Here is a 22,825-nt window from a genome sequence, read left to right on the forward strand (position 1 = left end):
CCGCCCCCCCAGCATCCTTTAGTACCTGTGGGTCCCCCCCAGCATCCTTTAGTACCTGTGGGTCCGCCCCCCCCAGCATCCTTTAGTACCTGTGGGTCCCCCCCCCAGCATCCTTTAGTACCTGTGGGTCCCCCCCAGCATCCTTTAGTACCTGTGGGTCCGCCCCCCCCAGCATCCTTTAGTACCTGTGGGTCCGCCCAGCACTCCTCACCACACCCCCTACCCTAAACCCCTCCCTCCCAGGGCTTGGCTTCTGCTTCCCTCCCCCAGCCTGATTCCTAGATAATTCAGTCATTTTGGCTAGCTCAGTCTTGACCTTTTGGCCCAGGCCACTCCTCTTGGTCAGCCTCTCCTCTCTTGCTCTCCCTCCCCGTCTCTCCTCTCATGGACTGGTTTAGTCTGCCGGCCATGTTCAGCCTGGACTCTTCCCTCCGCTGGCTTCCTCCCTGCCATCTACAGGAAAGATCTCCACACTTTAGGAGTAGTCGAGACCTTTTACAGTTTTCTTCATTTACACACTAAATGAATACATACACAAACCTGGCATGGTGGTACATGCCATGCCTGTAACCTCAGCACGCAGAAGGCAGAGTCAGGAGGATTATTGCTGCTAGCTGGAAGCCAATCTGGGTTACACAGTGAGCTCCAAGCCAGCCTGAGCTACAGAAAGAAACCCTGTCTCAAAACACTCCAAACAACGAACTCACACAATATAAACAAATGAACACGTACTCAGACCATCCCAGCCTGTCACAGGAGGAATGTGAGACCCCGATGCAGGGCCTCCAGCTCAGGCCAGGTGCAGGATGCTTCCCTCTCCATCTCAGCTGAGGGACAGTCCAACCACAAGGCACTCTACATGCACTGCCAGGGGATGCTCACCACTCTCCCAAGCCTGTGAGACCCATGTGGCCTTAGTCCCACTGGAGCTCACACCCTCAGAAGAATCTCAGAGCTGCCACACATGCTGTCCCCTGGATCAGATAATCCACTGCCTGTCCATCATTCAAGGCTCGGTCATACGCCCTCCCCCGAGAAAGCTGTCTGCTGCTCTGACGTCTACAGCCTCCTTCCCACGATTCTGTTTCATTCATCACTGTTCTAGGTTGTCTTCACCACCGTTCTCTCCTATGGCTGAGGGACAGCAGGGACCTGGCCTGGACTCGGCAGATACAGACAAGATAAACAGCTCAGAAGTGATGAGCTTCCTGTCATCAGTGGTGTGCAAGCTCCAGAGAGAAAAAAAATCACCCTCTAAGAAGGCATCACAGGGGGCTGGATGGCTCAGAGGTTAAGAACACTGGTTGTTCTTCCGGAGGTCCTGAGTTCAATTCCCAGCAACCACATGGTGGCTCACAACCATCTGTAATGAGATCTGGTGCCCTCTTCTGGCCTGCTGGTATACATGCAGGCAGAACACTGTATACAAAATAAATAATAAAATCTTAAAAAAAAAAAAAAAGAAGAAGGTATCACAGAACTGACATGCATCTCCCCATCCACTGGCAGCATCTGGCCCAGGACACTGGGATCACCCTCACTGGCTTTATGTAGCCACCAAGGAAAGGATGAGTGTGTCAGTGACTGTCAAATGTTCCAGACGAGCAAAGGAGCCCCCCAGCACCAGAAGCTGGAGCCCATTCCTACATTCATCCAACCTGTGGGCATACACTGTCACCACCACTCTGCCAGACTCTCCATCACAGGTTTGCCAAGTTGGATTCCTCATGCCTGATGCGAGTGGAGGCCTGACCTGGTTAGTCTTCCCAACCGGCTGGAAGATGCCTGGGGCCGGGGTCCTGACTTTCCTGTTGTAGCCTAAACCACCCCCACATCTCATTCCCTCACCCAGAGACAAAGAGGCCCATAGAGCCCTAGAGAGGCAGCCAGGTAGTATGAGGCCAGGACTGAGTATGAATCCCACGGAGCCAGACACTGCCTATCTACCCACACACCTGAGCTCCCAGAGTCCTTGGTCACCTCTGTATCCCAGGATTCCCCCAGAGATCTGCTTCACTGGGCCCAGCCCTGGACACACAAACCAGATCAGGAACATACCTCTGGGTGTGCGGGATGTGAACTCAGTGTCAAAGTAGAAGGTGTCATCGGGCTGGGCCACAGCTGGTTTGAACGGTGGCTTGATCTCGCGACGGTAGAGCTTCTGCAAGGTGAGGATATGCTCTGATCACCATGGCAACCCTGCAGCCTGCAAGCAGCCCCAGCAGGAAGAGTGGAGACTATGCCACCCAGTAGATAACAGCAAGTCTGAAGCCTTGGGAGACCAGTCTTCAAGGGCATGGTATTGCCCTCCAAGGGCATTTTAAGGGCTGTTTGCCTTCTGTCTCCCCCATCGGAGGTCCTAGGTGGCCCTGTTCCCAACCTTCCCGTGTCCATCACAGAGCCATGGTGTGATAACAGAGGCCCTGGTTCCCACCTTCCCCGTGTCCATCACAGAGCCACAGTGTGACATTCACTCACATTCCAGTCTATGGTGGAGTAGAAGACATGCCTCTTAATCTCCTCTGCCCCGTCAGGACCAGAGCCTGCAATAAACCAAGTAAAGGTCCAGCCTCAGGCTCTGAGCCTGTCCCCCGGTAGTCTGGACCAAGCCTGTCCCCCAGTGCTCTGGACTGAGCCTGTGCCCCCTGGTGCTCTGGAATGACCCTGTCCCCCCTGGTGCTCTGGACTGAGCCTGTCCCCCGGTGCTCTGGAATGACCCTGTCCCCCCTGGTGCTCTGGACTGAGCCTGTCCCCCCTGCTGCTCTGGACTGAGCCTGTCCCCCGGTGCTCTGGAATGACCCTGTCCCCCCTGGTACTCTGGACCGAGCCTGACCCCAGGTGCTCTGGACCGAGCCTGTCCCCAGGTGCTCTGGACCGAGCCTGTCCCCAGGTGCTCTGGACCGAGCCTGTCCCCCGGTGGTCTGGACCGAGCCTGTCCCCCGGTGGTCTGGACCGAGCCTGTCCCCCGGTGGTCTGGACCGAGCCTGTCCCCCAGTACTCTGGACCAGCTGCTGCAGCAGAGGACAGCTTGGGCTCACCCTGCCCTGCATCAGCATCCATCACCCTGAAGCCCACAGCACACTCAGCATTTCTACTTTGTGATCGAACACCAGTATACTGACAGAAGGAAGGGCCAGGCAGGACAGGTGACTTGTCCAAGCAACAGTCAGGACAGAAGCCGGACTTCTGGGATCCCACAAGGTCCTTCATCTGTTCCTGCCACAAGCCCATCTTTCCCTACTCCTACTGCCCTCTTCATCCCTGAGACAAACGCTTGTTCAAGTCAGCTCAGGGACTGGCAAAGGGCCTTAGGAAGCTGGCTGAAGTCCAGATGAAGCCAGCAATTAAAAAGTCAGCAAACAGTGTAGAATACGCGACAGGCTCGTCCTTCTCTGACTCAAAGAACCCTGGGAACCAGGTTGGGAACACTGTCTCCACCGACACAAGGAACTTGGGGCTCAGAGTGGTAAAGTCACCTGCCCAATCATGTGGCTCATAAATGGTACCCAGTCACTCAACACATATTTACAGTGACTGCTAGGTGCCAGGCAGTGGGCACAGACGCAGCGAGTACTGGGACCTTCCTTTCTCCTGAGCTCATGTGCCAGCAACCTTGGCAGAGAAGCTGTGTGGGGGCCTCTGTCCTTGTCCCTGAGTGGGCAGGGATGACTCAGTTCCTGCCTCCCCCCTACACACAGGTCACCCTCCCAACACCATACATGGAGCCAGAAAATAGGGTGGCCAGCAGCATTGTCTGCTCACACAAAGGACAACAGCCCCTTTCAGTCCCAGATGTGGCCCTGTGGCCCAGGCTGCAGCTGTACCCTGTCCTCACAGCCATGTCTCCTCCCCTGAGCTGGGGTTGCTTACCAAGCCGATTGGCAGGATTCCTCTTAAACAGGGCCCGCAGGAGGCTCTGGGCTTCCGTGCTCAGAAACTGGGGCATGCCTAGCTTCGCCCTGGAACAGTCGTAGGTCTCATCAGTGACAAGCCCCACCCCAGAAGCTCCAGAGCCCCTTCCTTCCCTTGGCCTAGGTCTTTTTCCCAGCTTGGTCCAGAGAAGCCAGCTACAAACTCACCACCCACACCTCCACTGGCCCCGGGAGATGACAAGGGTCTGTGGAGGCAGGGGAAGGGCCATTCTTTGGCCCCGAGACTGGGGTGGGATTAGGAAGACCGTACTAGTACCAGGGCAGCATTGGTGCTTACTTTAAAATCAAGGTCATGGTCTCCTTCCGGTCCTTCCCCTGGAAGGGCAGGGAGCCCGTCAGCATCTCAAACTGCAGGGAAAAGGTGAAATTTTCATCTGTCCTTCCTCTTCCTCCCTCCCAGGCTACCTTGATCCAGTCCCAGGATTTCTGCCAGCCTGTTGGACTTTAGTCTATCTGGAGCAAGGACCGTGCCTGCCTCTGCCCCATCCCAAGCGTAGATTCCAGAAGCTGCTGGGATCCCTGGAGAACCCCAAGTCAGGTGAAGGGTACTTCAGCTGGACTGAAACCCATGAATCTTCCAAGGAAGAAGGAGCAAGAGTGGGCAGGGTGAGGCAAGCTTGGCTGTGAGACAAGGGGAGGGTGAGATGACCCTTCTTCGCTGTACACATGGGGAAACTGAGTCCTGAACCTGGGACTGGATCATTTACCCTTGCTGGGGCACTTACCATCAATACCCCATAGGACCACCAATCTGCACTGTGGGTGTGGCCCTGGCGGTTGACAACCTCGGGGGCCATGTACTCCACTGTCCCGCAGAATGAATAGGCCTTCTTCTCATGGTCAATGGCCTCCTTGCTCAGGCCAAAGTCTGCGGCATGGAGGGCAGAGAAGCCATCTTTAGGATCCCTGCCACCCTCACTGTCACCACACTTAGCTCCCCTGGCCAGAGCAGGGGATCACCTCCATACCAGGACAAAGCTGAGACCCAAGGGGATTTGCCAAAGGTTGTAGTGGGGAGCTTGATTCTGAACTGGGACCTGGGGGCCTCAAGAGGTGGCCCAGCAGTTAAGAGCACTGGCTGTTCTTCCAGAGAACCCAGGTTCGATTCCCAGCTACCACATGATGGCTAATGACCAGTTTCAGGGGACTCTGGCTTCTGTGGGCAATGCATGAGGTCCACAGGCAAAACCTCCTCTCCCCACACACATAAAATAAAAATAAAAACCATAACCAGGCCTGGGCTTTGGATGCATGGAGATAACTGGCACCATCTCTCAGGAAGCATAGGGGACTCCCAGGCCTCAGCCGATACCTATCAGGAGCTCCTCTTCCCCTTCCCCGGAGTCCAAAAGAGCAGATGCACTTCACTCACCAGTGAGTTTGATATGGCCCTCCTCATCCAAAAGGATGCTGGAACAGAGAGACAGGAGTCAGGAGCCTTAGCAGCAGGTGCTATGTGGGTTCTCGTGGTACCATGGGATGGAGGAACTTGGGCCTGCCCAGAAGAAGGGCTCGGCCCAGATCTACGCAATGAAAGGTGGCAGACCAGAGGCCTGGCAGCGACATTAGGACCCCATCCTACTAGAGGGAAACTACATCTCAGGAAAGTAACTGCCTTCCACAAGACGGGAATGTCTGTGGAACTTGTCTTTCTTTCTTTTTTTGGTTTTGTTTTTTGAGACAGGGTTTCTCTGTGTAGTTTTGGTGCCTGCCCTGGATCTTGCTCGGTAGTCCAGGCTGGCCTCGAACTCACAGAGATCCTCCTGGCTCTGCCTCCTGAGTGCTGGGATTAAAGGCGTGCACTGCTGGAACTTGTCTTTCTTTTAAGCACAGCATCTACCATAGCGTACAGGCTGGCTTCAGACTCTTGGGCTTAGCCTCTTTTTTTTTTTTTCCCCTAAATTTATTTATTATGTATACAGAAGAGAACACCAGATCTCATTACAGATGGTTGTGAGCCACCATGTGGGTGCTGGGAATTGAACTCAGGACCTCTGGAAGAGCGGTCGGTGCTCTTAACCACTGAGCCCTCTCTCCAGCCCCTGGGCTTAGCCTCTTTAGCAGCTGGGTACCACAGCTGTGCACCAACGCCTGACTGGAGGTGTGTCCAACTCTACCACCAGACTCTGTCCCAGCTCTTAAGGAAGCACTGGAAGGAAAACCCCAGGAGGGGTGCATCAGGAAATGATCTTTAACGGCAGCATCTCTAATGTCACATTGCACTGGTGCGGAGGACGGGACAGGACACATGACACAGCTGCCCAGTGGCCCTTGGTAATAACACTATTGACCAGGTGGTCCCTAACTACCTAAGGTCCATTTGCTGCTGCCACTAGGCCATCCCACCACCTCCTGATAGCCCCCCAAAGGCTAAGTTCCTGGAGAGAGCCACACCATCTCCCTCGGAGTGGCCTTGCTCTAGCAGAGGCCCAGGTCTCGCACCCTGTAGAGAGTCCAGGAACAGGGCAGGGCTTCACTCACTTCTCAGGCTTGAGGTCTCTGTAAATGATGCCCAAGCTGTGTAGGTGGTCCAGGCCCAGTGCCAGTTCAGCCAGGTAAAACTTCACATCCTCCTCTGTAAACATAACCTGCCACAGAGAAAGAGATAGCTTCGGACGGGACGTCCTGTTCCCCAAGAGCTGGGCTGTGGAGCGGTCACAGCCTTTCGGGGTTGAGGGTCTACCCTGGGGACAGCACAATGGCACATCTTTCTCGAATACATAAGTCACCCACTGTGCTGGAGTTTGGAAATAGTAAAGAGTGAAATATCCAAGTACTCAAAAGACGAGATTAAACCGTCTCTCCCGGGCAAAGGAAGAGCTATGCAGTCACAACGTAGGACAAGGAGTTTTTCCACACCCTGCTACAGAACAATCCAAGATACACCGACTGGACAGGCCAAGCACAGAACAGTGTACCGAAACTAAAACTTCTCAGGTAAGAAAGCAGGGGTAGGGACACAGAATGTATCTACAAAAGGAACCTAAGAAAAAGGAACCTAAGAAGGTTAAATAAGAAACCAACAAAAATGTTCACCTAGCCAGGCACTGATGGCCATGCCTTTAATCCCACCCAGCACTCTAGAGGCAGAGGCAGGTGGATTTCTGTGAGTTCAAGGCCAACTTGGTCTACAGAGCTAGTTCCAGGACAGCCAGGGCTACAGAGAGAAACTCTGTCTGGAAAAACGAAACAAAAAATGTGTACCTACAGGGGGCTAGAGGGGATTGTAGCAACGAGACTTTACTTTTTTTTTGTTTTTTCGAGACAGGGTTTCTCTGTGTAGTTTTGGTGCCTGTCCTGGAACTCACTCTGTAGACCAGGCTGGCCTCGAACTCACAGAGATCCACCTGCCTCTGCATCTTGAGTGCTGGGATTAAAGGCGTGCACCACCACTGCTTGGCAAGAACCTTACTTCTAGTGTGTGTGTGTGTGTGTGTGTGTGTGTGTGTGTGTATGTGTGTCTGTGTCTCTGTGTGTGTGTGTGTGTGTGTGTGTGTGTGTGTGTGTGTGTATGTGTGTCTGTGTCTCTGTGTGTGTGTATGTGTGTCTGTGTCTCTGTGTGTGTGTGTCTGTGTGTGTGTGTGTGTGTGTGTGTGTGTGTGTCTACGTGTGTGTGTGTGTGTATGTCTCTGTGTGTGTGTGTGTCTATGTGTGTGTGTGTGTGTGTGTGTGTGTGTGTCTGTGTGTGTGTGTGTATGTGTGTGTGTGTGTGAGCTCTCTTTTTCCCTGGACCAGCACAGCCCTTGGCACTCTACTGCAAGTGTTGAGAGATTCCCTCAGCAACTAGAGAGAATGGTCACATTTACCCGTTCGTCTTCAGCCTATCCTTAGAGAAACTCACAGAGGCTTTGCCAGGGGTGGCCTCTCTTTCAGGTCAGGTGACATTTCTTGAGTTCGGGGACTGTCAAGCCGGGAAGTTACAGGCCTAGGCCACACTCAGAGTGTTCTTCACAAGGCCCCGGGAAGGGTCTCTGCATCACATCCCCAGCAGCGGGATGTCACTTACCTCCTTTGAGAGTCGTGTGAACAGGTCACCACCACGCAGGAAGTCCAGAATAAGGTAGAGCTTGCCCTCAGTCTGGAAGGCTAAGAGAGGACAGAAGCGAAGGTGGAGTCAGCTGGGCCTTGTGACCAGTGCCTCTGCTCTTGGCTCCCGAGGGCTGGCCCATGAGAGGTGGGGCAGGGGACAAGGAGCGTCACAGGCAGGGCGGACACTGAGGTGGCACCGGACAGGGTCTGTGAGCTCACCATAATGTAGCTTCACCACGAATGGGTGGTTCACGTCAGCAAGGATGTCTCTTTCCATCTTGGTGCGGACACGGTCACGCACTGGCCAGAGAAAGGAAGTCACTGAAGTCTCCACACACCACACAGCCTCCCCAAGCCCAGATCCACGTGCCGGTCCCACTCATCCTTCCGAGTCTGCACCCCCAGGCTCTCTGACCCTTGGGGGCATTCAGTTGCTCTCTCCCCCCACACTGCTCTGGCTCCCCGGCCTGTTCTTGCTCTCGCTGCTCATGAACAGCAGAGTCCTGGTGTCCTACTCTTCCACCATGTTCTAGAGCCACTGAACATCCTGCGCCTCTATTTCCTGAGGTCCCCAGACTTTGACTGTGTACCTCCTTCAGCACACCTTTATTAATTCCCTTTCCATTTCCACAAGAATGAAATGCAACAGTAAAATGTGATTCTTGGGTGGGGCTAAGCAGACATTCTTCACAAGCATTGTTTATCAATGTTTTTTTTCTTCTTCTTCGTTTTCGTTGCTGGGGAGGATTGTGGTGATATGTTGTGTACCCTAATAAAATTTGCCTGATGATCAGAGAGACAAAGGAACAAGCCACTGTCACGTCTTAGCTCTGGGACTCCTCAGCCTGAAAAAGTCTCAGTTGCTGTCTCCTCATGCCTTATATACCTTTCTCCACCCAGCCATCACTTCCTGTCTCATCCTTCCTAATAAAGCTGTGTGCCGGGTTGGGGATTTAGCTCGGGTTGGGGATTTAGCTCAGTGGTAAATACTTGCTCAAGCGCTAAGCTCTGGGTTCGATCCTCAGCTCCAAAAAGAAAAAAAAAAGCTGTGTGCCACCACTGCCTGGCTCTGTTTCTCTCCTAGACTGAATCAATCTCATGTAGTTCAGGGTGGCTTTGAATTCACAGACATCCAGGTGGATCTCTGCCTCTCAAGTGCTAGGATTTAAAGAATGGTGTGTGCCACCACTGCCTGGCCTGTATGTTCAATCTAGTGGCTTGTTCTGGTCTCTGATCTTCAGGCAAATTTTATTAGGGTCCACAGTCTATCACCACAGAGGATTCTTTGAGACAAGCTTCCATGCAGTCCGGGTTTGCCTCAGAGTCACTATGCAGCCACCACAGGCCTTGAACTTTTGATCCTTCTGCCTCTACCTCCAACATGCTTCCACTGAAGGGCTCATGAATGTCAGGTGGGGGTGGGGATAAAGAACAGAAGTCGCCAGGCCAATTCTGACCACCAACAGGTTTTTGGTTGACTGGGTTCAGACCCCACCACTTCCAGGAAGCATCTCTGCAGGCCAGGGCGGGCGCTCTGGGCTTCCACGGTGCTGGTACCGCCCGTCCCACCACTTCTTACTGTTTTAATCCAGATGTGGCAGGGGCCATGCTGCAGTTAGCGAGTGCAGCCTCTTTCAACCACCCCTCATATTTCCAGGCACCTCAGGGACATGGCTCCTCCTTCCCCGGGGTCCAAACCTTACCATCTTGTTCTGGTAAATTCTCAGCATCCTTCAAGGCACAGGTCCTACATTTCCCCTGCAGAGTTCCCAGACCTCTCACCTGACTTCTATGAGTCTATGCCCATCCCTCAACTCCTTGGCCTGGGCACCCATGCACACAAGCCTGGCATTGCTCTACCTCACTGCCAGGCCACGGCAAGGCTCTCCCACCCAGTCCATGAGCCCCTTATGGTAGGGACGGTATCTTATCTTTCTCCTCCCCTCCGGGTTCCATGATGTCTCCTGAGGGAAGATCTACTGCCAGCTACATTAAAGCCACTACCATCTAGCAGACAGCCCTTGGTAGGACAAGGACAGCTCTGTCCTTACAGATGACCCCTCCCTTTCTCCATGTTACAGCCCCTGGTCTCCACCTGATTTCTGGCCACACTGGCTCCCAGACCAATCAGAATCAACAACGGACCCACAGCCAACCACCAGCCATCTGCATACACTTTCTAAGTCTCCAGAACTCTGGGTTTTGGCTTGGGGCTCCTTTCTGAACCTCTCTGTCACCTAACTCTGTGGCCTTGCCCCCAATTCATCTTCTCTTATGGGTCCCCAGCTTCTACACCCTCAGGCTCCCGGCCACTTCTCTCATGCCCTGAACCTCCCAGGGGCCAGAGAGGTCCCCCTTGGGCATCATGAACCAACTCTGTCAATACAACACTTTTGCCCAACAATGTAATAGCTCAGAATCTCCCACCCCCAAACATTCTGCACCCCACTAGCCCTTCACTTGGTTTTAGAGGAGGGGAGGGGGGAGCTGAGTGCCGGCTTGCTTTCCACCTCCATCCTAGAGGCTCCTGACAACAGGCTCCTCCTACATCAGCTCCACAACCCTGCGGCCTGGCCTTCCTCCTCATCCTCAGCCCAGCTTCAGTTCCGCCCAGGGAAGTACTCATACTCACCTTTCAACGTTGCCTTCTTTAACACTTTCATGGCATACAAGTGCCCACTGTCAGGCCGGGTGACCTTGCGAACCAGGAAGACCTGAGATGGGGGGGCAGGAAAACCAGGGAGCAGGTGAGAGGTGGCTGACCCGGCTGGCTCGCGGCCTCCACATTGACCCTGGGATCCCAAGGGGACCTTCTGCTCTCTTGGGGTTATCAAGGTGACCTCTTACCCTTGTCCTCTGGTCCTTTGGTGGACTCTCAAGTAACCTGACACTCCACCTCAGACATGACCTGTGGTTTTCCCCCACCTCAGACATGACCTGTGGTACCCCCTCCACTTCAGACATGATCTGTGGTGCCCCCCTACCTCAGTCACATGACCTGTGGTGCCCCCCACCTCAGACATGACCTGCAGTGCTCTCCCAATAAGGAACTCTCTGACTTACTTTGCCAAAGGATCCCTGGCCCAGAACCTTAAGGAGCTCAAAATGGGATGGATCAGCCTTCTCGGAGCCAGCCTTGACGTGGTGTGTGATGGAGATCTCCTTGAGGACGCCCTCATCCTGACAGGTGGACAGAGGTGGTAGTTGTGGAGCCTTTCCCGGGCAACATGGCATACAGTTTATCCAAGGCATCCCACCAGATAAAAAGAGGCCCAACAGACCACTCCCCCCACAGCCTTCAGGCTCATGGGTACCAGCAGCGTCTCAAAGGCCAAGAAGGCCAACTACCAGAATGCCAACTCAGGTGAGGCCCTGTTCCTGTGGCATGGATACATGGGCCTGCTCAGACCCAAAGGAAGGTAAAGACATGGCCAAGATGAGTTGGACTCAAGCCTTGGTTCTGGTGTAGGGACCTTCTTAGGCCCGCCCTTGAGGCTCCCCTCCCCCCAACTGTTTGGGTTTGGCCACAATAGGAAGTCAGGTTTGAGCTCATAATGGGGAGGTAGAGCTGGGCCTTTTTTGCTAGTCAGGATGAGATGAGGCACACCTCCTGGTTGTATGGATAAGACTGAGGTACACAGAGACCCAAGAGTCACTCAGACATCCCTCTCAACCCACTCAGAGCCCATGTGGAGCAATTGAGGGTTAAGGCTAAAGACGCTATGTCCCACCAAACTTCCCTTGATAAGCATCTAGGAGCCCTTGTCTGGTCACTGCTGTTCTGGGACCTCTCTGGCCTTCTAATCTGCCAGTCTTGCCCTGAAGCACCGAGATGCCTCCTTACTTCCCCAGGAAGTAAGTTCAGACAAGGTCTGGTCATCTAGCAGGGCCAGGAGAGTCAAAAGCTAACTTAGGTTACACTGGCTGCCTAACACCTGTTCCAGGGGCCACTACAAGCCAGGACCAGATATCCGGGTATACTTACCGAGTCCTGCTGGGGACCAGAGCCAGGGCCAGGGCCAGGCAGAGCCTGGCTGATCCTGGACCGTTGCTTCCTGAGCAGCCAGGGGAGCAGGGCCCTGAGCCGCAGACGGGGCAGCTTGGGGTCCTGCTCCATCCGCCCGGCAGGGCCACGGCACCATGGCAAGGGTAGGTAACAACCCACCAGGACTGCCGAGGAGGTGGCTGGGCCCAAGGCGGATGTGCAGGGTGAGGGCGCGGGGGCTGGGCCAGGCCCAAGACAGCCAATCACACAGGGCCTGTGGTTTCCCAGCTCCTGGCTTCCACCCTCACTCCTTCTTCTCTCTCCCCCTACTCCCCGGTGCCTGAGGTCTGCCCTCTGGCCCTCCCCTTCATCCTCCCTGTAGGCCTACAAAGAGAAAGCCCCAGCCCAGCCCGGCTGCTGAGCAGATAGGACCTAAAACAGGGACCTGACAAAGTCGGCACAGATAGGCATCTAGTATGTAGCAGCAGACAAGGACAGACACCCATCAGGCAGGGGCCAGAAGACATACATACACTCTGTACATGTACATAAACATTCATCAGACAGGGAGGCATAATATAAGGACATATCCCCAGGCAGCAAGAGATGGACTGGGACCATTACCCGACAGACAGAGGCAGACAGGCACACATGTTCAATACAGAGATGGGTGGGAAACCTGTACCAAGAGGCAAAGGCAAGAACATAAAACCACTACACAGGAGGGAGCTCATGCCCATGAGAGACAGAGACTCATGTGGACATGCAGAGACAAAAGGAGCCACTCAACATTTATCATGCACCCAATTCATGAAGACAGGCACTTATCAATTAGAGACAGGTCCTGGAACCCAACAAGAGAGAGAGTGCTGGCAGCGGAGAGCCAGGCAGAGTTTAAAACCTCCACAGACTGACAGGCATCCAGGGCAAACCCAGGCAGGTGGCAGGGCAGGGATCCCCAGGGAAGGGCCACGGCAGAGCTGGAGGCTCTTTCTCAAGTGCTTAGGGTGGGAAGACACAGGGGAAACAAGCTACCGGCCCCAGGACAGAGCCTGTGCGCAATCCCATCTCTGTGGGGTCTTCCAAAACTTTCCCAGGGACTTCCTAGGTGGCCCCAGGATTGAAGGAGAGGCTGAGAGAGCCACCTCTTAAGTGAACTCTGACCTAAATATCTCTAAAACCTCTGGCCCCGCTGAGGGAACAGGGAACTGTGGTTCAGGTTCAAGACAGACCAATGGCAGAGCTGTCCTGAGGCAAGTCCCTCCTCTGGGTCCTGCCTGACTGCAGTCAGCAGCCTCAAGTGCCAGGAAAGGGTGGGCAGGTAAGTCAGCCAGAGCCCACTTCCTGCCCACTGGAGCCTGCCCTCTCTCTCAGCCCTAAAGCTGGTCTGGGACTTCCCATTCCAAGTTGTCACTCTCGGGGACTCCAAGGATCTCAACAGCACCATCTAACCAAAGAACACTGCAGGCAAATCAGTCCCCCAGAGTCATTTGGGGGATCAGGCAGAAGACTTGGCTGCAGTTAGGCCGAGGCCACACAGCGATTCAGCTCACCCCACCCCAGGATCAGCTGCTTAAGTCCACTGTCTGCCTGAGAAGACCCACTGGGGACAGAGAGCTTTCCCCAAACCTATGCCGTGCCCAGAGTCATGACGACAGACTCATCTCCTCACCTTTCTGGGACAGAAGCCGGAGTCTCTCTCAACCCTGGGGAAATCTGCTGGGGTTTGCATGGTGGGACTCACGCTGCTGGCCGGAGGGGCCTGTTACTCCTGTGACTTCTGCTTTTGTTAGCCTTCCTAGCCCAGAAGGCAGGGTCTCTGGCTCCTCTCCTCACTTCCCTCTTCGCAGAAAGGAGGAACTCAAGATGGGTTAGGCTCCCCTGATAAGGAGAGGGCACTGCAGACCCCAAGCTATGACCCAGGGAGAGCAGAGCCCAAAGGTATCTCCCTTTTTGTCCCCTGACCCCCAAGGAGGGAAGACAGGAATGTAGACACAAGGCACATGGCGAAGAGATGCACACACAGTATGTATTCAGCACTTGAAAACATACACACTACGGGCTCCCCAGGAACATATAGGACAGAAGTCAGCAAGGCCCAGCCCGGAGTTGAGACACCCCTTCCCCCACAGAGCAGGCAGCACCCTGCCTCATCCTGTTTCTGTTCAGACACACTAATCTTAAGACCCGGGATGGACAATAAGTCAGAAGACCCAAGAAGAGGAATGGGCTCCTGAGGGCAGGAGAGGACCAGGCCCATCCCTTTCTGTGGGGCTGCATCTCCTGTCATTAACACACTCACAGGAACCAACAGATACGCGCAGGCTGGTAATCGGAAACCCTTTCTAGACAGCGCAGTGGAGAAACACATGCCCCTCCCGCACACTGTACTTCCCCTTCCCTTCCTCACAGGCTCTGATAAGTGTGTGGTAGATGGCCTGTGGAGTTGTGAAAGATTCCTCCCCAAGACCGAAGTGCCTGCTGCTGATTCAGGCAGGGCAGCTTGCCCGAAGACTGGCCACAAACACCTACACCAGGTTCCCTCAACCCGCGAGTCCCCTAAACAAGGAAAGAAGCGCTGTGGTGAGCAGGGTACCAGAAGGGGCAGAGGAAGGAAATGGCCTCAAACTGCCTTTGCTGAACTGTGTGAGGACCTGAGGCCTCTGATGGGTATTGGGGGGGACAGACATCAGCTTACATTCCTGAGTCCTGTTCCTGCTCCTCCACAGAGCAGCAGGAAGAAAAGCCCAGAGCCACAGCATCTGAACCTTGCCCCCTAGGAGCTCTACTCTGGGTGTCCTGCTCACTATGGTCAAGCCCTTCTTAGTCGCTGGCCCCAATGGCTACCAACCATCCTTTCTCCTGGTGGCAGAATCTGCAGGGCCTTCCAGGTATGACTCCCAGCATGCCTAGGCATCCCGAGGGAGGGGCTGGTCCCAGGTACCAGGTCAGGCCGGGGAAGGAGCAATGAGACCCGAGTCTCCCGTCACATGGTCATTTAACCACACGGTCACTCCTTCCTCCAGCCTTTGCTGAGATAGATCCACCAGGCCTGGGCTTGGCATGGTTCCCAAGGAAGGCTCCTCTTCCACTTTCAGCGATAAGCAAATAGGACTCAACGGAAAATGACAAGCCCCATGTGGATGACATAGGGGACAGCTAAGGGTTAGACTAAAAAGCCTGCTCCCGAGCCAGCCAAAACTCCCCCAAACTTCATCGCTGACCCCACGCCCACTCCCACCCTGACATCTCCATCAAGGCCTTCCTGTATGCACTAGAGACCTGCGCCTCTCCTTTGGACATGACTGACAGCTCCTGGCCCCTGCTTTGCCCAGGTGGGAGACAGATGCCAGGAAGCACACACACAGACAGCTAAGGCTGGCTTGGGTCTGATCCTCAGGTAGCTCCAAAAAGAAATACCTGGTAACAAAACACAACTGTCCTGCCACAGGGTTAAGGTGCTAAGCTGCCCGGAGGTAGAGAGACTGTCAGGGTGGTGAGGTCCGGGAACCCTTTCTAGATGAGACAGTCCAGCTGGCTCTTGAGGACGAACAGGTATTTGCTGGACAGAAAGGGACTAAAAAAAAAAAAAAGGGTCCATGCTGAGAAAGAGCACTGTGAGCAAGGCGTTTAAGAAGTGAAGCAATGACTCGGGGCGAGCCAGGTGCTCCCAGGCAAAAACTCGTTATCTGGGAATCAGCCCTCCTCTGTTCAAATGAAGGCTCTCTAGAAGCCAAGTGGGCCACGGAGAAAGGAGTAAACAAAACCTCTCTCTTCTGGACCACAGGCTCTCCCCAGGGCAGGCTAAAGGAAGAGAGCCCAGGCATGCGTCCCAGGTGCTAAGCAGGTAATTTGGTTAGTTCCGGTCACCCAAGAGAAGTTTCTCTCAATACCTGCCTGAGGCTCCCTAAAGCCCAGAGTCACATCCTGCCTAAGCTCCAGGGCCAGGGGAGCACCAGGGATCCGGGAGGGATCAGGGTTTCATAAACAGGAAGAGAGGAAGGGAGGCGGGAGAAATCAGCTCTCAAAATAGACCTGCAGGCGCTTCAAAGGGGTCCAGCTCCGGAGATCGCCAGGGGAGGGGGCCTGGGTTGCCCAGTCCACTCCCAGGAGAGGAGAGGGAGAGGGAGTGGGGCCCTTCGAAGACCGAGAGTATACAGAAGTTAAAGGGACCCGAGGAGTACTTGCCCTGCCGTCAACACTAAGCCCCAACCCTCTTTCCAGCAGTAATAGACACAGAAGCCAGTGTTAGATACCAGCACTGGGCACAAACCCTGGATGCTTTAATTTGTACACAGTACATTCTCTCTTCCAGGTGGCCCTAAGAGCTAGGTTCTTTTTTGGTTTTGTTTTGTTTTGTTTTGTTTTGTGACAAGGTCTTGATATACAGCCTTGGCTGACCTGGACCTCAGTAAGTAGACCAGGCTGGCCTTGAACTAAGGAGATCCACCTGCCTCTGTGATTAAGCACCTTTGCCATCACGCCCAGCAAGATAGGCTCTTCTGCGCTCACCGTTAGGCTCTATTCTGCCCTTTCGGAAGAGTAACTTGCCCCAGGCAAGGCAAACAAGTCACAGGAACAGGATTCAGACTGCCTGGCTCCCTAGTCCACCTGTCTCCTCCCCTCCACCTGGAAGGCATGCATCCTGCTACGCAAAGCCCAGCCAAATGCTAACTATGCAGGGAAGGTAGTGGTCGTCAGGTCCCCCAGAGCCCACCCAGCCTTCCCTCACCTGCCACACACAGGAGGCCACCTCTCTGCTTCACACTCAGCCAAGAGCTCAGATGATGCTGGCTGAGGCTAGGATCACTAATCACTCTACTGGGGGGGGGGGGGGGAAGTGTTATATGCAGGTTCTATGACCCCATGACCATGTTATTTCTCCATCTTAGCACCAACCACAGCGTTCCTGTCTCCACCTCTCTCCGCACCTGGGTGCTCTCTGGGGCTGGAGGTGTCCAGCAGTTTGGGCAAGGGGTCTCTTTCAGTGAAACAATTCGGTGCACAAATACGTGATGAAGGACAATCTGCCTGTTCCATCCACCAGACAACGATAAGTTCCGGGCCATACGCTGCACACCCACTAGTGTGCTCAGCCCAGCCGTGGCCACTGAGGATCTTCAAGCCGTTGCTGATGAGCTCACACTCAGTGCTGGGGGGGAGGGGGGAACGGTAGATATCCAGTGCCCTTCCTCTTCAGCACACTGTACTCATGGAATGCGGCTCTGGTCAAACAAGGCTTGACCCCCCCCTCCCCCAGCTCCATGTGATGTAAGACTTCAGTTTTCTCATCTGGAAAATGTAGTTCTACCTCTGAAAACTCTAAACAGGGCTGGAGATTCGATTTATTGTTTAAGAGACTTATCAGTAACAAGACTGCTCTTCCAAAGGACCCAGGTTTGATTCCCAGCAATTACATGCCCGCTGACAATCATCTCTAATTCCAATTCCAGAGGATCTGACGCCCTCTTCTGGCCTCTTCTGGTACTACACAATTGTGAGGCATAGACATACATAAAGGCAAGACACCCATACACATAAGATAAAAAATAAACCTAAAAAAGAATAAAAACCGAGCACAAAGCCGGGTGGTGGTGTGCACCTTTAATCCCAGCACTCGGGAAGCAGAGGCAGGTGTGTCTTTGCAGGTTTGAGACCAGCCTGGTGTACATAGCAAATTCCTAGATAGCCAAGGCTACAGAAAGAAACCCTGTCTTTGCCTCACTACTGAAAACCTTGAGCCACCTCCTGCACCAGGACCTTCCACCTCAGTGCTTTAGGTTGTGGAATGAATAAAGGTTCCTGCCTAGACAAGCTTCCTCCCCAAGTTAGCCAATCTTTTGGGTTGGTTTTATAATTTTTTTTCCTTTGGTTTTTTTCCGAGACAGAGTTTCTCTATGTAGTTTTGGTGCCTGTCCTGGATCTTCTCGTTCTGTAGACTAGGCTGGCCTTGAACTCACAGAGATCCACCTGCCTCTGCCTCCCAAGTGCTGGGATTAAAGGCGTGCGCCACCACTGCCTGGCTTGGGTTGGTTTTGAGACAGGGTCTCATGTAGCCCAGACTAGTCTAAAACTGACTACGTACAAGAGGATGATTTTCTCCTGATTCTCCCGTTTCTACCTCCCAAGCACAGGGATCACAGCCGCAACACCAGGCCCAGCCCCTTTGACTCTTGAGATAACAAACTGAGCCCACTACCAGCTCCCCAAAACCTTTACTCAGAGCCCCCTGAACCTCCAAACCCAAGATCTGAAGGCACAACTCTCCCCTGGGGACACCACTGTCACACCACGGCTCCTTCATCTTATTCTAAGGAAACCAGAGGGAGTTCCTTTGTGCATGGAATCTCCAGACACGGTCAGAGATAACCAAGGTCCAAGCTACATGCTTACTGGCCCCCAAGGCCCTGTTGTTATAGTAACCAACAGCAGGAGGGGGTAGGGGCCTACTTCTCTCACGTGGCTCCACCACACCCAGCTCAGTTACCTTATCTTAGGAAGCTAAATCAATGTAAACACCAGTACCAACCCTGACTCCAACTCAAAGGTCCTGCCTATAGCTGGCCTGACCCAGGCTAGAGGGTGGGGCCGTGGGGAGGAAGGAGGACTGAGTAATGTACCAGTGCATGCCTGGCAGTTACCACCTTATCTGTCCTTCACTCAGTCCGGGGGGAAAGGCCTAGTCCCCAACTTATAGATGAGGACAGACACTCAGCGCAGAAGAGTTTCTGGGTGGGGAGAGTGCCTGGGGCCTGGGTTTGCACAGACCCTGCCCAGAGGGCTTCCAAAGCCCCTCGAGCCCACTATCTCTGTGACATCACGGCTCTCTATGACTGAGGTATGGTTCTTCCTGCTACAGATATGAGGAAGCCCGGGCTCAGAGAGGACAAGGTGCCCAACTAAGATCACACAGGAGCTGGTGAGGTAACTAGAAGATAAAGATGGCTGCTGCCCATTTGACAAACTGAGGTTGACCCCTGGCATCTACATGACAGAAGAACTGACATCAGCAGGTTGTCCTCTGACTTCCACACGTCCAGGGTCATGCACACGCACACGCATATACACAAGGGCACACACTAAATTATCAAAGAAAAGTGCTGCTGGGCAGTGGTGGCACACACCTTTAATCCTAGCACTTGGGAGGCAGAGACAGGTGGATCTTGGAGTTTGAGGCCAGCCTGGGCTACAGAGCGAGTTCCAGGACAGCCAGGGCAACACAGAGAAACCCTGCCTAGAAAAACAAAAACAAACAAACAAACAAGTGTCATACATTTTTTTGGGCTGGGCATGGTAGCATACACCTTTCCCAGCACTTGGGAGGCCGAGGCAGGTGGATCTCTGTGTTTGAGGCCAGCCTGGTCTAAATAGTGAGTTCCAGGCCAGCCAGTTATATGGTACGATCCTGTTTAAAAAATAAAAACAGTAATTTTTTTTTAAAATAAAAAGCCAGCAAGGGGTAAGCATCCAGAGGGGACAGAGGCAGCTAGGAGAAGGGGACATGCCTCAGTTTGGGAGCTGGGAGTCCCAAGAAACCATCTGGGAGGCACTGGGCGCGGTCAGGACAGAAGAGCCACCAGGCTCCCAGGCCCACCATTCCAGTTCCCAGGCCCAAATGTTCCCAGGCCCTTGCTGCCCCAGCCCTACCCACCAAGGAGTACACAGACCTCTCCAAGTACTCCTTAGGCCCAAACTACAAGTACATAACCCCAGGAAGTGTCCTGGGTGACAGACACCAGAATTCCTGGATCCTGTCCCTGTCCCCACCCTTTCTGGGCACAGGGCTCTTCCTCATCTTTGAGAAAGGAACGCTGAAACCAGTCTGCCCTGAGCATAGACAGAGTCAGAGGAGGAGGGCCAAGCTACACAAAGGGAAGAGAAGCCAAGGCCTTCACATCCAGCTGATACAAGAGCAACGCTCTCTTCTTCATGGCCACAACTTTACCCGCCATCCCTGGTCCTCACCTTGGATGGCTGAAGTCCAGCTTCTTCCCCTGAGGCCTGTCCATTCTGGAAAAGAGAAACAGAATGTCACAATTCATCTTCAGGGAGACAGACGCATCCTGGGACTCCATCCTTGGCTGTTCCCAATAGCCAGGGAGGCCGTAGAGACAAGTTATTTCTCCATGGGTCCTCTCCACCTCTACTTCACTGTGCAAGAATCCAAGTCCTCTAGCAACAGCCCCTCCCAACACAGGCAGAATATTCCCAGGATTCAGAATACCCAATCTCCCTCTGCTTACCAAACACCCCATCAGCTACAAAGTCTCAACTCAAATAGCACCCCTTCCTAGGGAGAAGGCACACACAGCCACATTCTGCCAAGGCAGATCGTGCAACCATTTGCAAACTAACCAACCATGAGAGGCCTCAGTTTCCCAATCTGGACCACTGGGATAGATACCCTAACTTCCACAAATTGCTATAAGGATGGAAGAGGACAAAGTTGGGGCAGGTGTCCCTCCCTGAGCCCTGCCCTACACTTTGAGAACCCTCGCAGTGATGGCTGTATCCACCACACCTTTGCATTTCTCTACCGTACCACTGGTCACATACGGACTCGCCCTTCCCAATAAATGGGGAGTCCCAGGAGAGCAGATATGCATGCCCGCCACACGCGAAGGTTGGGCTCACTGCACACCTGTGGCACCGTTTAGTCTTTCTGACAGTCCTAGGGGTTAGGCCCTGGCTCAAGAGGTAGAGGAGGACCCCAGGACCCTGACACAACTGAAAAGTAGCGATCTGAAATGTGACCCCAAATGTAGGGATTGCTAAGGAAAGGCCTGTGCAGAGTGGCCTCTACCACAGCCAGTAGGTAACCTGCAGGGAGAGGCAGGTGTAAGACCCACCTCTGAGCTATGCTGTTTCTCCTGGACTTCACCCCAGAAGAAAACTACACATCCTGGTCTCTCTATTCCTACATGCGATGAGGTCAGAAACCCAACTGAAGAAGCCGTCCCCACCTTCCTGGCCCGGATCGAGTACAGTGAGACAGACAGGAGGTTCCCTAAGATGAGGACTTTGGAGCCAAGAGCCAGGTCCACAGGGCAGCTCTGGCCTTGCTTGGCGGCAGCAGGTACAGCTGCTACCTATTACATGTAATTCCTTTGCTCCTGGAGTGCCTGCCCCCTCCCCCCGCCTGCCAGGTCGTCCTTCCTGCCCTGAGCCCCCCTAATGCCCCTAATGCTCCCCAAGAGCCAAGTCCAAGTGTCATATGGATACACACACACACACACACACACACACACACACACACACACACACACACACGAGAATGGACAGATTGGTCAGGGCCTAAGGGCAGGGCTAGCCTTTGCTGAGTCCAGTTTACCCAGTAGACTAGCTGTCACAGAGGTACTGTCCCACCATCAATCACAGCCTGCCCACCAGCCCCTGCCCCAGCCCTGCACAGGTACTCCAAACCCTCAGCTTCCTCCACATCGCTCCATTCAGTCACTGTTCACTGAAAACCGCACATCCTCTGTGACCGAGACAAAGCTAGAATCAAGTCCCAGTTCCTCAGCATGAAACTCACGGCCATTATCTCCAAGTACCCAGCCCAAGGGTTAAGAAATGAGTTCAGGGGCTGGAGAGATGGCTCAGTGGTTAAGAGCACTGACTGCTCTTCCAGAGGTCCTGAGTTCAATTCCCAGCACCCACATGGTGGTTCACAACCGCCTGTAATGAGATCTGGTGCCCTCTTCTGGCCTGCAGTCATACAGGCTGTATACATAATAAACAAACAAACAAATGGGTAAGTGAATAAATAAGTAAACAAGCAAACAAATAAAGAAGTGAGTTCAAATTCTGGCTTCTACATTTGCATGACCCTGAGGAGGTCATTTTACTTCTCACAGCTCAATCTCCTCCCCTGTAGAATGGGGGATGAAAACAATGTATTTCACGGGCAGCTGCTACAGTCAGTGAGTCAAGCCCACAAATATACACACCTGGCATGTGGACGGCCCACAAGCAGGAAACACTGCAGCCACCCCACCGCCTGGTTCCCCATCTCTAACTAATACACAATTATTTGTCTTCTGGTCTGCTAAAGGAGTAAGTCAGACAACATTTACCACAAAAGTGTCTGTCCAGGTGGCTGGCCATGAAAACTCACGCTACATTCACCTGAAGAGCACTCTGGATAAAGGCAACAAATTTTGACGTTTTCATCCACCTCACAGCACTTTAGGGCAGCCAAAAAGAACCTTCTTTCTCAAGCTTTAAACATCAGGACTGCTGAGATGGCTCATTGGTTTAAGGTACTTGCCACCAAGCCTGAAACCCTGAGTTGGACCCCTCAATGCAGGGAAGGGTGGAAGGAGAGAGCTCCCACCTATGTGCAGCTGCATAAGTGCCCATGTATGCACATCATGTACACGTATACACAATAGTAACTACGGAAACATCTTAGAGATGGACCACTTCATAAACTGGTGTGCCATCCTCACCCAGAGACCATGCTAACCTTCTGTGTATCACTCCAGTTTGTTTGTTTGTTTGTTTGGTTGGTTTTTTCCAGACAGGGTTTCTCTGTGTAACAGCTCTGGCTGTCCGGGAACTCGATCTCTAGAGAAGGCTGGCCTTGAACTCATAGAGATCCGCCTGCCTCTGCATGCCCCACCACTGTCCAGCTCATTCCAGTTTTGGTACACATCCTGTCAAAGCAAGCACTACTGGGCCCTCTTTGGGGTTTCTACTGAATGACCCAAGACCCTGAATACGACCAAGCACTTGCACCGTGACTTACCCTACCAAGAAAACCCTTCCTGCTCTTCTCATGGGGCTGAATCCAAACTCTCCCTCCTCTGCCCACACAGCCTCTAACTCTTCCCTCTCTCCTCTGTACCCACAGCACTGAGCACACAGGTTAACTCAA

At 53.5% G+C, this 22,825-nt stretch overlaps 1 protein-coding gene and 1 pseudogene across 3 annotated transcripts in view; both read right to left on the reverse strand.

Moving 5' to 3' along the window:
• The window catches only part of Rps6ka1 (ribosomal protein S6 kinase A1), a 38,365-nt gene that overhangs the window by 11,618 nt on the left and 3,922 nt on the right, over positions 1–22,825 (reverse strand). The window contains exons 2-13 of one of the 3 annotated variants that reach the window (XM_036178003.1): positions 19,912–19,956; positions 11,025–11,141; positions 10,594–10,675; positions 8,181–8,261; positions 7,939–8,018; positions 6,414–6,520; positions 5,305–5,342; positions 4,658–4,800; positions 4,210–4,280; positions 3,871–3,959; positions 2,479–2,543; positions 2,059–2,161 (exon numbers count right to left, since the gene is read on the reverse strand). In XM_036178003.1, the coding sequence (XP_036033896.1) occupies positions 2,059–2,161; positions 2,479–2,543; positions 3,871–3,959; positions 4,210–4,280; positions 4,658–4,800; positions 5,305–5,342; positions 6,414–6,520; positions 7,939–8,018; positions 8,181–8,261; positions 10,594–10,675; positions 11,025–11,141; positions 19,912–19,956 (1,021 nt within the window). Of the gene's footprint in view, positions 1–2,058; positions 2,162–2,478; positions 2,544–3,870; positions 3,960–4,209; positions 4,281–4,657; positions 4,801–5,304; positions 5,343–6,413; positions 6,521–7,938; positions 8,019–8,180; positions 8,262–10,593; positions 10,676–11,024; positions 11,142–11,946; positions 16,312–19,911; positions 19,957–22,825 lie in introns of those variants that run through there. The other 2 variants (XM_036178004.1, XM_036178005.1) reach the window with 2 other exon arrangements.
• On the reverse strand, positions 22,357–22,470 carry LOC118578987 (annotated as a pseudogene).

This window comes from Onychomys torridus, chromosome 2 (genome assembly GCF_903995425.1).
Source record: "Onychomys torridus chromosome 2, mOncTor1.1, whole genome shotgun sequence".
Classification (NCBI taxonomy): Eukaryota; Metazoa; Chordata; class Mammalia; order Rodentia; family Cricetidae; genus Onychomys; species Onychomys torridus.